The following is a 15,290-nucleotide window of genomic DNA, read 5'->3' as shown; positions in this document are numbered from 1 at the left end:
GACCCAAGCAAAACTTCTGTCTGACGGCAACATCAATGGACACGCCGCCGGACGGAAACAAAAATTTTCTGTAAAGCCCTAGAGAATTCTTGTTTTCACGGAGCCAAGTATTACCAAGCTTTGGGAAGAGATACCCCAAATTAGAGGAAAATTTCTGCTGACCAAATGATTGCGTTGTTGCGGTCATATACAAGGGGGTTCGTCGATTAGCCTTAAAAAAAATGCTTCTCATAAACGTGTTCATTTCATCTTCTTTGTTTGTCTCCATATACTATGCTATCAAAGTATCAATATGTGGCAATGCGACATGTCGTTTTAATTCTTCTACTGTATTTGCTACTCATTTCACTCTCGTCCTTCTAAAAAATTCCGGCCGATGGCGAAGAAGAAAGAACGCCGAGTTCCGATCGCCGCAAAGACCGAGTCGAACCGTCGCAGCATCTCGCGCTCTCATCCGCATCATCCTCAAATCAAAAGCTCCTAATCGCCTTCATCCTCTTCTTCGTCGCGTCTTCCGCAGTTTCGGTACTCGTGTACCGTCTCAGTCATTCTCCGATCACCGACCGGACGGTGTTCTATGTGTTCCAGCGAGGCCTCGTTAAGCCCGACTTGACCTACCAAGAGATCCTCACTGCAAGTACCTCCAGGGGCGGATCCAGGATTCTAAGCTTGGGTGGGCTCGAATTTGGGGTTGAATTAACTTGTGTCAAATATTATGTTAAAATGCATTAAGCTATAATCTTTATTACTTTTTTTAGTATGAAAAATAAGAAATAGTCTAAAATTATTAATTTTCTAATTACTAGTAAGAAATATTTGTAACCATTTTATTTTACATTTTTTTAAAAGAAGGTTGAGAAAAAAAAATTCAGCTAAAATTAATATTAACTTAACAATTATGCAAAAGAAAACTATAGACAGTGAAATTAAGAAAGAAGACATTGGACAATTAAAAACAAACGTGCTGCATATGGGAGTCGAACATGAAAAGCATTCAATATTACAATTTTCTTACATGTTAATCAACTTAGACAAATATCGTGTAGGGTGGGGGAACAAATATCGTGTGTGTGTGTGTGTGGTGGTGGGGGAGGGGGGGGCTTGAGCCCACCCCAGCTTATACCTAGCTCCGCGCCTGAGTACCTCACTGATTACTTAATCAACTTAATTTTCTGCTGCATTTAGTCCATAAAGTAATCTGGAGCTGTTTTATAGTATCAATTAGATTCTGTTAATCAAGAAATGCATGAAAGCATAACAATTTTTGGTGTTTATTTATGATTTTTGTGGCTTTGTTTGTAGCATTTTATGTTTTTCTCATAATTTGTTGCTGTGTTTTATTGTGTCATTGTGGAAGTGATTATAGAATGTTGTTATTGAATTTTTATTCCAGGAAAATGAAAATTTATCGGACAATGCGACCGGCAGGCACTATGAGTATCCTGTATTAGCTTACATTACTCCATGGTATGTTAACTCATACTGTTGAATCTTTTCCATGTGGTAAATTGTTTTTTGGATTTATAAAGGCTTCAGTTTGTAGATGACTTCTAGTGTATGGAACAGAAATGTTGAATAGCAGAGTTGAATTTTCGTTGTTTCGTGATTTGGAACATGAGTGAAAATGGATTAACAATATTTATGACAGTAAAAGGAGGTAGAATTGAATCTTATTAAGAATATAGTAGGGTTTACACCGGTCCATTGTATTGTGCTCTTTTCTTGTTTTGCATAGCATTTTGGCTATGAAAGTATGATTTTCTGTGACAATCTAGGAAAATTGTTAGTACAGCTGTGTTGCTTGTGATTGATATAGTTTGCAGCTGTGCCTTAAGTGTGCATTTCTTTTCACATAAGAAATTTTGCAGGAATTCTAAGGGCTATGACTTGGCAAAAAGGTTTAACTCCAGATTTACACATATATCTCCAGTTTGGTATGAGCTGAAAAGGTATGCTTCTAGTACCCTTCTTCTGATGAAGTGAGATGAGTAGTTGGTGTTTCTTCCTAGAAATATTTCAATACTTATTATATCCCGTCTGTTTCATTACCAGTCAAGGGACCAGCTTAATTCTAGAAGGCAGACATAATGCTGATATTGGGTGGATCTCAGACATTAGAAGGGCAGGCGACGCTTGGGTATGAAAATAAATTATTCAATCCTCAACTTCCCAGACATTCAATGACATATTATCAGCTTCCTTATCCTGTAATAATAGAAATAAATTATTTTCTCCTTATTTCCTTATATGGATCTGTAGCTACAATAATTGAGAAATTGATTCAGTCAGGATGTAATAAACTTTGAGAGGTCCCTTCAACGATTTTCGATTTAAAAAAAAAACAATTAAAATCGGTATACTCCTTGACATGTTTCCCCTGCCTTGCAGTTGAGGCACACATTGAATCTAAATGGAACAGTACTCTCATTGATAATTCCTCTACACTGTAATAGGTATTGCCTAGAATTGTTGTGGAAGCTTTTCCAGCAGAGCTGCTTGCAAAGAAAAAGCAGAGGAATAAGGCTATTAATCTTTTAGTAAACGAGTGCAAGTAAGCCTCCCATCTAGACAATTTTCTCATCTGTATTGTTTCAAGACATCATGCCCTGAATTGGCATAATTGGCTTCAGAGCTAATTGGTCATCAAAGGCATCTAATTATCTTGCAGTCTGTAGTCTGTAAAAATGTTTAATTCAAGTTCCTTCATATTTATGTTATTTGGGCATTCTTTCTGTCTAGGGAAATGGGCTATGATGGCATTGTGTTGGAATCTTGGTCAAGATGGGCAGCTTACCGAGTTTTGCATGATCCAAAGATGCGGAATTTGGTAAAAACTTCATCTGTAGAAGTTAGAATTCCTTTGGTTGATCATTTTGGTAGATTATTTTCACTGATAAATGACGCCTTTCACCATTTCAATTTTACAATGTTTACCTTATTCATTTCAAGTTTTGCAAGTACTAAAACTTTGATTGAAAGTAATCTAGCTGTGTTTCTGTTAGATAATTTGTGCTTTGCTATCTGAGTTTTATACAAATATAGACACAAAGCAGGTAATGTCTGAGCTTCCTTCGAAATCTTTTTTTTCTGGGGTCACTTCATTAGGTTTACAAGAATCTATTATCTTAGATTCCAAGAATGTCTGGAAGTTATTTCTGAGATTGTTTTTTCTTTCCCTCTTGGAAAGAAACAGCTTTTCAAAGGAAGAAAAAGCAAAGTACAGGGGAGTGGACTCTGCTTAAAAAAAAAAAAAGAGGAAATTTAGGACCGAGTCTAAGCAGCTCAACTATTAAGTTTTTTAGGTGCTTCTACTACAGTCTACAGATGCTTGCTAGTTAAGAATAATAGAACAAAGATCATAATCCTTATTTTTGGAAGTAGAAGCCCATAATGAACATAACTCTCTCCCTCAGGTTTTCCTTCTCTACCCCTCCATAATGGTTATTTTCTGTGATTGTTGATTTTACCTTTTGACTAACAACATTAATTTGTTGCAACTCAGTAGTAGTGTTTGATAGAAAGTGAAGCATATATATCTTCTTGATCTTTCAAAAGTGTAATATCTAATATGCGTATTTTTTTGCTGGTGTAGGCATTGCAATTTATAAAAGATCTTGGAGATTCACTGCATGCTGTGGCTTCAGAGAGGAACAATAAGAACAGGTTGCAGTTGGTGTATGTAATAGGTCCACCTCATTCTGAGACACTCCAAGTGCATGATTTTGGACCTAAAGATCTTCAGAGGCTGAGTGATGCTGTTGATGGTTTCTCACTTATGACGTATGACTTCTCCGGGCCTCATAATCCAGGTCCCAATGCACCTTTGAAGTGGATTGAATCCGTCCTCCAGCTGCTCCTTGGTACCAATAAAAACAGTGCTCTGGCCATCAATTTCTATGGAAATGATTTCATCCTCTCGGAAGGTATTCAAAATATGATGTATTTGCACAATTTTGTTGTTGTTTTGGTTTTAGAAAGTTTCTCATCTCATTTATCATTCCACCGTATATGAAAATGGTCCTCCTTAACTGTCAAATGCCATGCAGGTCAAGCCGGTGGTGCTATTACTGGAAGAGATTATCTCTCCTTGTTGGAGAAGCACAAGCCTGACTTCAGATGGGAAAAGAACAGCGCAGAGCATTTGTTCCTCTACACTGATGACGATCACAAAAATCATGCCGTGTTCTACCCATCGTTGCTGTCAATTTCCATGCGGCTAGAGGAAGCTCGTAAATGGGGGTGTGGCATCTCGATATGGGAAATCGGGCAAGGTCTGGATTACTTTTACGACCTCCTGTAAAACAGTCCTCATTCTGTCTTCTACTTGTAACATATTTTGACACACCTTGATTCACCTTTTTTCTGCCTTAGGATAGCAATCTCTAGTTAGATGTTAGTCTTTGACAATAGCTTGAAGATTTCTTAGAAGATCTCTAATAGTAGGACAGCCATCTGGATTTTTGGATTGGAACAACCTTAGTTTTTGTATGTTAAAATTATAATTTCTACAGAGTTATTAATCTAAATACTTTGTTTAAGGATTCGTACCCTGGCGAAATCCTTAGCATTTTAGCAAGTACCACTGTACTGCTGTGTAGTATGTACTGGAAAGTTTCACTCATGCGAGCTTCTTTTCTCAACCACACAATGATGGACGAGGCAAAGTCTTTGAGCTTTCGATCACCAGCATAATTTATCAACAAACCTCTCAATCCTTAATTCCACGTGTCACCCTTCCAATGGCAAAGTTTCTCATCTTGCATGACACATCATCACCACCCTCCCACCCAAAAGACACAGCCAAGTTGTACCCACTGAAGAAGCTAAGGCTTGTAGCGCCTTGTATCATCTTTAGAAAAGAAACAAAAACTCTGCATAAACCGTCCATCTCATGGTGGTTAAGGCTTTTCCACCACTATTCTGAGACCTCCAGAAAGTCTGTGTGTCTTCTTTCAAGTAGACTTATGCTATGGAGGCCCTCAATGCAGCAAGCTTGACCCCTAGATCAGTTCTTGGTGACAGAAAAAAGGAACCCAGAAAATTCCCATCATTGCCCTCCATTTCACTGCCCAAGTTCTCAAGCTCCACTAGCTTCAGCACCAAGGCTTCACAAGAAGGTTCATCTAAGAGCTTCCATGGTGGACTATTGCTTTTGTCTTCTGTTTTCAATGCTGGGCTTGCCAAGGCTTTGACATATGAAGAAGCATTGGGGCAGTCAGTGAGTACAGCAACTGGAGACCTTGACACAGATGGAGCTCTCGACAGTGTTATTAGCTTTGTTAATGACAACCCTGCAGTTATAGCTGGCGGGTTTGCCATCTTGGCTGTCCCTTTGGTTTTGTCACAGGTGCTAAAGAAGCCTAAGCCATTTGGTGTTGAGTCTGCTAAGAGTGCTTATGCAATATTGGGTGAAGATGCAAATGCTATTCTTGTGGATATAAGAGCAACAGGGGAGATAAAGAAAGTTGGTAGTCCGGATATCCGAGGTTTGGGGAAGAAGGCAGTACCAATTGTTTACAAAGGAGAAGATAAGCCAGGCTTCTTAAAGAAGCTCTCTTTAAAGTTCAAGGAACCAGAGAATACTACATTGCTCATCCTGGATAAGTATGTGCTTCTCCCAATTTTTCAGCTTTACCTTTTCTCGTTGTTTATATATTATGCTTCTCAATAACTGCTGTGAATATTGATCAGTTAAAACTTAAAAGAGTTTCAATTAGAAAATTTTCTTGTTTGGCTTTGAAATAAGTATGTATCTTCTCCAAATTGTTTTTGATATGCCTTTGTTAGTACTTCATCTTGCAATTGAGTTATATAGCGATAATATTCTATATAGGGAAAAAGATAATGCAGTTCACATAACCACCTTATTTGGAGAAGAAATTAGTAAGTTAGATATTCACACGATACATGCCACTCAATACTTAATATCTTTGTTTCCAAACAATTCATAAAAAGAGTTATCATCTGCTGTCCCAACAATGTCACCTTGGTCCCCAGTTTTGTGAAGATCCCATAACCCTTCTGACAACCAATGCTACCAATGGGTACTAAAGGGAGTTAAACCAACGATAACTGGATAGCATTATATATGTGAATGCATGATATGTAAATGTAACTTCTTGTTGATATTCCATTTTTTGTTTCATCAGAAACTTATTTTGACTCCTTTTGTCACATGGTTGATAACTCTGTTACTATCTGACATATTGTTAGTTATTCAAAACCCAATATATGAACCCAATGTGATAACTTTCTGATGGAAGCCAGGTTTGATGGGAACTCTGAACTGGTTGCTGAGTTGGTCACTGTAAATGGGTTCAAAGCTGCTTATGCCATAAAAGATGGTGCAGAAGGACCCCGAGGATGGGTGGTATTTCCCATTTCCTTCCACTGTTACACTTTTACTTTATTTTCATGCAATTTTTCTCAACTGATTGTCCTTGACAAGGATTTGCAGAGTAGCGGCCTTCCTTGGATACCACCACCAAAAGGACTGAGTTTTGATTTTGGCAATCTGGCAGATGCATACAGTGGCATTGTCGGAGTAATTCTCTTGACCTTTATGTCATGGTTTGATTACTATATATGTAGATTTCAGGAAGAATTGAATTGCCAATTCGTTGAGCTTGGAAATTCATATGCTATGTAGTTATATATTGAAGTAGTTGGCATGACTTGCATTGGTTGGTTACTATATATTTTAATTGAACTTTGTTATTTTGCCTGCAAGTCTATCATCATAGTGAACTATAATATGCATACCAATCCTAGCTTAGTTTTCAACCAAATTGGGATAAAAGAGTCATTGTGAAGGAAAATGAGTAGAGATTAACAACATTATTGAATATTCAGGATATACTGTTTGCAAGAATATTTGTTGTGGGTTCATGCTTTAGGCAGGCTCTTATATAGCTATTTGGTTAATTATGTGCAGGAGGGTTCAGGTGTTGTTTCCCTTGGGCTTGCTGCTGCAGCCGGGCTGGGTTTATTGGCTTTTACTGAGGTCGGGCCGATCAGTCTTTTGCATATATGTTTATCTTTCTCTTATTTGTTTTGCTGTGACATGGATTCTTGTTGCAAGAGGTTTCAAACTGAAGCTTGTTCCTTCGTCTTTCTAGGTAGAAACGATCCTCCAACTTTTGGGCTCAGCTGCGTTAGTACAGTTTGCAAGCAAGAAACTTCTTTTTGCTGAGGTAACTCTTCATTCTATACTTTCAAGCAGTTACTAGATTGAAAATTTTTGGTGGCTAATAAGTTCATTCCTCTGAAGTAACACTCCTATATATGCTTCTCTAATGGCATGCCATTACTTATCACTTGTTTTACCCCTTTGTTACCTACATTACCAGGAACTCCTTTATTATAGTGGATCCATTGTATCTATGAAATCCATAATATCCATTATGAAAAGTGAGCATTCACATGGAACTTTTTTTGTTCTGCCAGGACCGGAATAAAACACTACAGGAATTGGATATGTTCTTAACCACCAAGGTAGCGCCAAAGGAGCTGTTGGGTGACATAAAGGTATCAAATTACAAATGTGTTTTCAACATTTTAAGCTGATTCCCAACTTAAACACTTGACATACTAGTAATTTTCTTTTTGTTTGGTAATTAGCACGCACCAAATTATCTAATTTTGCTCATATTACTCTCTTTCTTTGTGTGCTTTCAATCTTAGGATATTGGAACAGCTCTTCTTCCACCTCTTACCAGCAAGGCTCTTCCTGCACCTGCAGAGGCAAGTCCAGCGCCTACTGCTGCTGATACTGTAGTGAAATCAGAGGTTGCACCGGAAGCTAAAGTAGAAGCACCGGCAGAACCTGCACCGGAGCCTAAAGTAGAAGCCGCTGCAGAACCTGCCCCTGAGATAAATTATGCACCCAAAGCAGAAGTCAAAGAAGAATCACCTCCTCGGATTTCAAAATCACTTTCTCCATTCCCCTATGTAATTCCTCCCTTTACTTGCTACTTAAATTCCTCATATATGGTTTCATCATTCTAATGATTTCTGAATTTGTGGACAAAACTGAACATTGCGTTGTATTGCAGTATCCAGATTTCAAGCCTCCAACATCTCCGCGCCCATCCCAACCCTAGAGACCCGATTGTATCATATCTCATTTATCGTTCTACGACATCATGATGTTTGTCCAGATTCGTCGAAGCTACGCCATAAATTGTGCAACTTATGCTCCTGTTACTGTGTTACATAGAACTTTGAAGGCTATATTTTCTCTGAAGATAGCACTGTCATGAGTTGGATAGCAAATAATTTTCCATTCATCTTTCACTGCTTGTGTACCTTATCTGTAACCAGTGAATCTTTTGTAGATGTGATTCATGTATTAGCTGTGTTTGGCTTTGCTATAAATATTACACATTGTTGTTCTGGGAATGGAACTCCACAGCCCCATATGTGTTTTTAAGCTCTAGTATAGTGGGCAACAAATAACTAAACTGTAGTAAAACCAACTACAAAAGTAGAAAATTATACATTTACCCCACCATTTTCCAATATTTACTCTAATGTTACAACTCATCCACCACAGTTTTAGGGTTGGAAGTGATTCTTATCATCTACTATTGATGAGCATTACATTTTACCCCCAACTATCTCCCTTGTCAACTAAAATTACCACAGCCCTTTTATCTCAAGACATCATTACTTTCTACCCTGGCTCAAATTACCTCATAACGGTAATAATTCAAAATCACTCAGCTCTAAATTTGTATCCCACACTAATTACCACCACTCAAGGCAGATACGACGCCGTTTTGGTTCTGACAGAAAGCTTAAGCGGGAAAATAATATTATTTTAGGTCTGGAGGCGAGAATTTGAGATTTATTTCCTTAAATTCCAAAAAGAGAAAACATTATTGAAATAAAAAAAAGACGAAAAGCCATATACCAGTATTTATGGGTCCGATCGGAAATGAAAACCTCGCAGGATCCGCCCACAAAATTGTAATTCCGAAATTCCGAAATGAAATTTCTGAACAGAAATTAAAAATCAAAACCACAAAAACTCTGAAGCCCTTTTCCCTCTCTCTCTTTCTGAAGAGAGCAAAACCCTTCCCTTCTCTCTCTCTCTCTCGTTTCTCTTGCTCGTTGACTCGTCAATGGCGAGGGTCAAGCACACAGCTTCCCGGAAAGCCCGCCCTAAATCCGCTCGCTCGCAACCAGGTCCTTCTCTCTCCTTGAATCTGTTGAGGATTTTGATTTTTGGCTCAGTTAAAACCCTAATAGTCTCTGTCTCTCTCTCTGAATTTGCAGAAGCAAGCTCGCCGGCGGCGTCACCGGTACTCTCTCTCTCTCCCTCTCTCTCATACTTCAGCTTTGCCGTTTAGTGATTTATGATTTTGTCGTCCTGCATTCTGGTTTTTTCAAATTGAAATTGGGGGAAAGAGTTGAGGAAAGTTCGAGAGAGTTGACCGCGGGTCAAAGTTTGAGGAAATGTAGTGTTGATTTTGGTTTATATTTTTGTAATTTCGTTTCTTATTGGAAATTAGAACAAGGAGACCGCCTAATTTGAGTGATTTTTAGCTTAGATTTTGAGAGTCTGCGGTCAAACTCTGATAGTTGACCGAATAGTATAGAGCAGCAGTAGTTATCTATGATGAGGAAAATGCTATATGTTGATTTTGTTTCGTATCTTGAAATTTGAAGGCACCGTCTAGAGGGACAGGAAGGACGAGGGGAAGTCCCAGAAGTAAGTGCGGTTTCTCGCTACTTATTGTTTAGATTCTCTGTTTGTTTGATGCTGATGGTGGTCGTAATAAGGATATATTGATTTTGAATGATTGTTGTGTTTATGGCTCCAGGTCCAGGATCACAGAGGCACGGCACGCCAAGGAAGGATGCTGCAAAAGGTGAATAGATTCTTGTTGTTTACGTATGTGTTACTTGCTATAATTTGTTGTAACTTATTATCAGTGGTGGTAATGGTGGCATGTGAAATAATGTGGTTGTAAATGATTGTTTTGCTATATGTATAGGTCCGGAAGCACAGACACAGAGGAAGAAGAGACGTTACAGGCAAGGAACTGTTGCTCTTAGAGAGATTCGTCACTTCCAGAAAACAGTGAAGCTGGTTATCCCAACTATACCCTTCATCAGATGTGTAAGCTCACCATCTCACTTATCAATCCATACTAGTGTTTGTGGATACAGATGCATGAGCCACATCTAGGAAGATGTTACAGATTGGAAAGTGATATTAGGCAGTGTTAGTGATAGGAACTAAATGCTGCACTGGCTGTGTACTGGGCAATTTTCTTCTCACACAACCAAAATGCTTCTGTTTCGCTGCTATGGTAACCAGTTCTGCCGGCATTCTTCTTATCGTGTTGTTTTGGTTTTGAATTTACTGTGCATACCAGTGGACCTTTTTGTCTTTGTAATCTACTATAGAAAACACCATGTTTATGATTTGATAATTTGTTAGACAAACTGTGTAGGCTGGTGAGTTTAATAACACAGTGCTCAAAACTTACCACTAACTAGGCTTTTTTTATGACGCTAGAATATGGTTGGGGTGTCATCTTTCAAGCTGTGTAGTAATTATACTAGTGAGTTTGATCATTCAATGGCTAATTTTTCTTTTCATTCAATGTAGGTAAGAGAGATCACTGGTACATTGTCTGATGATGTTACTCGTTGGACTGCAGAAGCCATGCAGTGTATTCATGAGGTGAACAACTACTGTTCTTCTATTTAATTGGAAGTGACCCTGGTTGATGTCCACTAGCAATGTAATAGAATAACCATGATGTGCTAGTTATCTTCCCCTGTACACTCCAACTACCTTATTTAGATGTCTTCTTTCTACTCTCAGTATATCTTCCTAGTCTTTAGTCTGCGGTTGAATGATGCTATGCCATATCTATAAATAGTTAATATGCAATAATCAACCATTTTGCATTATAAAGGGGTCAAGCAGAAACTTACAAATTGCTGCAACCACAAAAGCCTGACATTGTTGATTTTGAGTACTATGCTATGAAGCTAATGTAGTTTAGAAACTTGAGATTAACTTTGATATACTGAGTACATGCTATTAATGATTTGTATTATATTGATTTCTTATTCATTTATCTTTTCTTGTAGGCCGCAGAGGATTATCTAGTTCATCTGTTTGAAGATTCAATGCTCTGTGCAATTCATGCAAAGCGTGTTACACTTAGTAAGTGAGACTGGAAATTTAATATTGCTTACTAAATGCTCAGTTCCTGTTAGCCGGCTGTTACATCAAAGGTCTAAGCCTACTTTCAATTGACCTGCTCTATTCTTTGTTTAGCAAAGACATTTAATCTTTTAGAAGATGAGGAAACAAAAATGTTGTTTATCTGACATATATCACAACATTCTTCATTTGGCATGCTGTGACCAGTTATTTACTCTGAAGTTTAGTTGACCATTGTACTGTAATACATGGTAACAAGCATGTTTCATTGTTTTTGTCCCTTCAGTGAAAAAGGATCTTGAGCTTGCTCGTCGTCTTGGAGGAATGGGTGGGAGGTGGTGAGAGTAATTAGAATTTTATGACTTGTTCTGACAGTAGCAGTATGTTGTACTTAATGGTAGGGCTTTAAATTGTAGCAAGCGGTTGGAATTATCTATATGCTAGTCTGGATCTGTATAACAGATTAACAGATTTAATGTCATGTAAACTTTCAGTATGATTTTGATCTCTTCCCAACTGAAATAGGCAATGTGATTCTTGAAGATTTATTTATCTATGGAAGTCTCTTGATTTATGTTGCATTTCTCGGTAGGTATTGATATTGATAAGTGATGTTATGGTTTATTTTTTCTGCATCTTGGAGGTATCTTTAGACATTACAATACTCTGATTGATCCCTCCTGAGTTTATTGTAATTGTTCTACGGAAGTATAGATGTAGATTTTTGTGAAGACGAACACTGGGAAGACCCTTACCCTTGAGGTGGAAAGCTCTGATACAAAAGATGATGTGAAGGCAAGGATTCAAGACCAAAAAATGCCTGCTCTTTGAGGGAAAGCTGCTCAAGGATCACAAGACTTTAGCCAGTTATGATATCCGAAAGAATTCAACTCTGTATCTCTTGGGAATGCAGATTTTCATTACAACTCAGACCGGGAAGAGAATCCAGCTTACTGTTGAGAGCTCTGATACGGTTCACACGGTCAAGAATAGGATCCTAGACGAGTTGGGAATCCAATTAGAAATGCAGAGGCTGATCTTTGGTGGGAATCAACTGGAGGATTGGCGTACTCTAGCTGATTGTAGCATCCAGAATGAGTCTACCAGAGACCTTGTGCTCTTTCCTCTTCCTCCGAGGAGAATGCAGATCTTTGTTCAAGCTCATCTGAGAGCCGGCAAGAGGATCATCACTCTAGACGTGGAAACTTTCGATACAATTGACAATGTCAAGGCCAAAATCCAACAGAAAGCGGGTATCCCGAAGCTACAACAGAATCTCAACTTTGCTGGGAAGCAGCTGGACGACTCGCGTACTTTGGTTGATTATAACATCATGAGAGAAAGTACATTGTTCCTCTCTTTAGATTTTGAAGGCATCCTATCCGGAATGGGTCTACTTTCTTTATTCGAGTAAAGCCTTGGGAATTTCTTTGCAACTATCCAAATTTCAAGTGTCAATAAATGCCCCTCTACTTGAAAATGTTCCATGACTATAATCTTAGATTCTCGTACGTAGAAGTTTACAGTTTTGAAAGAATTTGGAGTCTCAAAGATGAACTGCATATGAATAAGGAGGGTGTCCGACCACATGAACAGAGACTCATTTATGCCGGCCGCGTGAATGTTTTGCCTTTTTCTTTAGCTGTGATACAATTCGCAGAACGAAGGTTTATTGATGCTGGCATGCAACTTGAGGATGCAGGAACTCTGGCCGATTATAAATTGATTGTGGATTTCTAGCTGGACTGTTAAATTCATGCTATATTTACTAGCTGCGTGTGTGATATGATGTGTTTTGGTTTATTATAGCCAACTTAAGGAAAAGATATATGGTCTATCGTGCTTTTAAATTCAATCATCTGATTCACCAATCGCCATACCTTTTTCTTATATTTTGTTGTCTAAGGTGATGGTGCTTGATCGACTGTACGTGCATACTTGTTCAGTTCTTGAATTATCATTTTTCCTTGTATATCTATCCATATATATTACCATTTTCAGGAGGTTTTATTATTTCCAGAAATATCTAAATGTACACAATACTTGAGATCATAGTTTAGTAGTTTAATTTACCCATTAATCTTAGTACGTAGCCTTAACTATGCCCTTGATCTCCCCTATGATCCCTCCAGAGGAGGACTTGAAGTTTCAAAACTAAAATTATTGGACAAATCAGTCTAATTAAGCCATGCATGTCGAGTTTAACAGTATTAATCTTGTGAAATCTAAAATATTTTGACAAGTTGATAACAATCATAAAAAAAAAAAAAATTATTTTGGATCCCGTATTTTTCATTATTTAGCATCCCTATCGGTCGAACTTCCAGCACCAAACCAGCTACGTACTGGGCTGATGGTTAAGCCCAAATGAAAGCGGTGTAACCCGGAAGGTCCAATAGATGACCCGGAATCCTGACAAGTACAATAATTACAGCGTCTTGAGAAACTAAGCCACATTTTCACTTTCACTGTTCTCCATTTCGAAATTCATAAGTCCTCCGTATCCCACATTCCCTCTTTCAAAGTTTCTGCGTCTTTGGTCATGTATGATCAACAAGGTTTTTCTCTTGAATCTTAATCTTTGCATCCTTGATTCTAGCAACAAAATACTGATGTCTGATGATCTCCATTCTCATGGACCGTATATGACTATACTCTGATATCTATCTCTACAACTAGTAAACTTAAAGTTGTTTCTGTTTCTATTTCAAAAAAAAAAATTTGTTTCTAGATCAAATGTTGAAGCAGAGTTTTAAGATATGTCTCATGGAGTGTGAATTGTTATAGATAGAAATGTATTCAAGGACTGAGATATCATAAGAAAACTATGGTAGACATACATTGTGATAACACATGAGCAATCAAAATTGGTCATAATCTAATTTAGCATGACTAGACTAAGCATGTAGAACTAGATCAGTTTTTTTATCAAAGAAAACCTGGACGAATGACCTATTCGATTCCCCTTTTGTGTGTATACAGAGGATCAATTGGCAAATATTTTTACAAAAAGAGTGCATATGAATGTATTTGATGACGCAATTGACAAGTTTGGCACGATCGACATAGAGAATTTCTCTAACTTGAGAAGGAGTGTAGAATATTCTAGAGATATTTACTTTCTGTGTAATTTTAAGAGATATTTTCATGTTAGACTTAGTATTGTATCACAATATATTCCTCATGGATTTGAATAATATTATCGAAGCATTAAATCCCATATTGAATTCTTATATTCTACTCTACATCCGTCGTAGGTATGCAGATTGTTGTGGAGAACTCGAGTGTAAGACCATAAGTCTTCAGGTGGAGAGCTCTGGTACTATACAGCATATTAAATCCAGGATTCAATATGAGAAACTCATTATTATTAATGGAAGACAGCTTGAGGATGAACGGACTTTAGCAGATTATGGTCTGAGGGGGAATTGTACTATACGACTCCATTTGGGATTGCAATTTTTTGTTAAAATTCAGAATATGGAGACAATCACTGTTGAGGTTGAGAGTTTTGATACAATTGAGAATGTCAAGGCTTTAATCCTGGAAAAGACGGGAATATACCCGATCAGGCAGAGGCTCGTCTTTGCTGGGAGGCAACTAGAAGATAAGTGGACTCTAGCTGATTGCTCTGTACAGAATAAGTCTACCCTGGACCTTGTGCTTCATCCTGGTCGAACAATGCATATCCTTGTTAAAACTCTCACCGGGAAGACAATCAAACTTGAGGAGCTTCAGAGTTCTGATACAATTTGGAGGCTCAAGGATAAACTCTCTGAGAAGGAGGCCAGGAGGGCATCCCAACACATCAATAGAGGCTTTTATACGATCGCAAGACACTTGAGGATGCACGAACTCTTTCCCATTATAACCTCTAGAATGGAAGTCTCGTGCACTTTATGCTTCGACTCTGAGTTTGGATTTCTGGACTGCTAAATTTGTGCTACAGTTAACGTACAGCTTTGTGTGATGTTCGATATTTTTCTGTCATGATGAACCTCAGGAGAGGATATATCGTATGGAGTTATGGTCTATCTTGCATTCTTGCATGCTTTTTAAATCGAGAACCTATCTATTATTATGAGTATTACCAGGGCGGAAC

At 38.0% G+C, this 15,290-nt stretch overlaps 2 protein-coding genes and 1 pseudogene across 2 annotated transcripts; all 3 read left to right on the top strand.

The window, feature by feature from the left end:
* Positions 1-366: 366 nt before the first annotated feature.
* LOC126803662 (uncharacterized) lies at positions 367-8,400 on the top strand (the record flags this gene model as incomplete). The annotated part of the gene is made up of 17 exons (XM_050531428.1): positions 367-633; positions 1,394-1,467; positions 1,869-1,949; positions 2,053-2,137; positions 2,454-2,551; positions 2,740-2,827; positions 3,593-3,923; positions 4,047-4,296; positions 4,512-4,584; positions 4,961-5,604; positions 6,268-6,370; positions 6,458-6,544; positions 6,935-7,003; positions 7,119-7,193; positions 7,447-7,527; positions 7,684-7,950; positions 8,055-8,400. Coding segments are annotated over 17 exons (2,721 nt in total), but the record flags the coding sequence as incomplete, so codon positions are not given.
* A 558-nt stretch (positions 8,401-8,958) lies between these two features.
* On the top strand, positions 8,959-11,742 carry LOC126802266 (histone H3-like centromeric protein cnp1). Its single transcript, XM_050529873.1, has 8 exons — positions 8,959-9,189; positions 9,280-9,305; positions 9,673-9,715; positions 9,828-9,875; positions 10,002-10,126; positions 10,622-10,696; positions 11,113-11,188; positions 11,475-11,742. Exons 1-8 carry the CDS (start codon positions 9,126-9,128, stop codon positions 11,528-11,530), a joined length of 513 nt encoding a protein of 170 aa, XP_050385830.1. The 5' UTR covers positions 8,959-9,125; the 3' UTR covers positions 11,531-11,742.
* A 160-nt stretch (positions 11,743-11,902) lies between these two features.
* On the top strand, positions 11,903-15,066 carry LOC126802264 (polyubiquitin-like; annotated as a pseudogene).
* Positions 15,067-15,290: the final 224 nt, after the last annotated feature.

The sequence above is a fragment of the Argentina anserina genome, chromosome 7, assembly GCF_933775445.1.
Source record: "Argentina anserina chromosome 7, drPotAnse1.1, whole genome shotgun sequence".
NCBI classification, from domain to species: Eukaryota; Viridiplantae; Streptophyta; class Magnoliopsida; order Rosales; family Rosaceae; genus Argentina; species Argentina anserina.
Note: the sequence above shows the minus strand (reverse complement) of the source record. Positions and strands in the feature narration are given on the sequence as shown.

Excerpts from the sequence above, each read along its gene's own strand:
- LOC126802266 (XM_050529873.1), top strand. The coding sequence starts at position 9,126 with ATGGCGAGGGTCAAGCACACAGCTTCCCGGAAAGCCCGCCCTAAATCC. Across the intron at positions 9,716-9,827 it reads GACGAGGGGAAGTCCCAGAA|GTCCAGGATCACAGAGGCAC; the intron begins GTAAGTGCGGTT and ends TTATGGCTCCAG. Across the intron at positions 10,127-10,621 it reads CTATACCCTTCATCAGATGT|GTAAGAGAGATCACTGGTAC; the intron begins GTAAGCTCACCA and ends CATTCAATGTAG.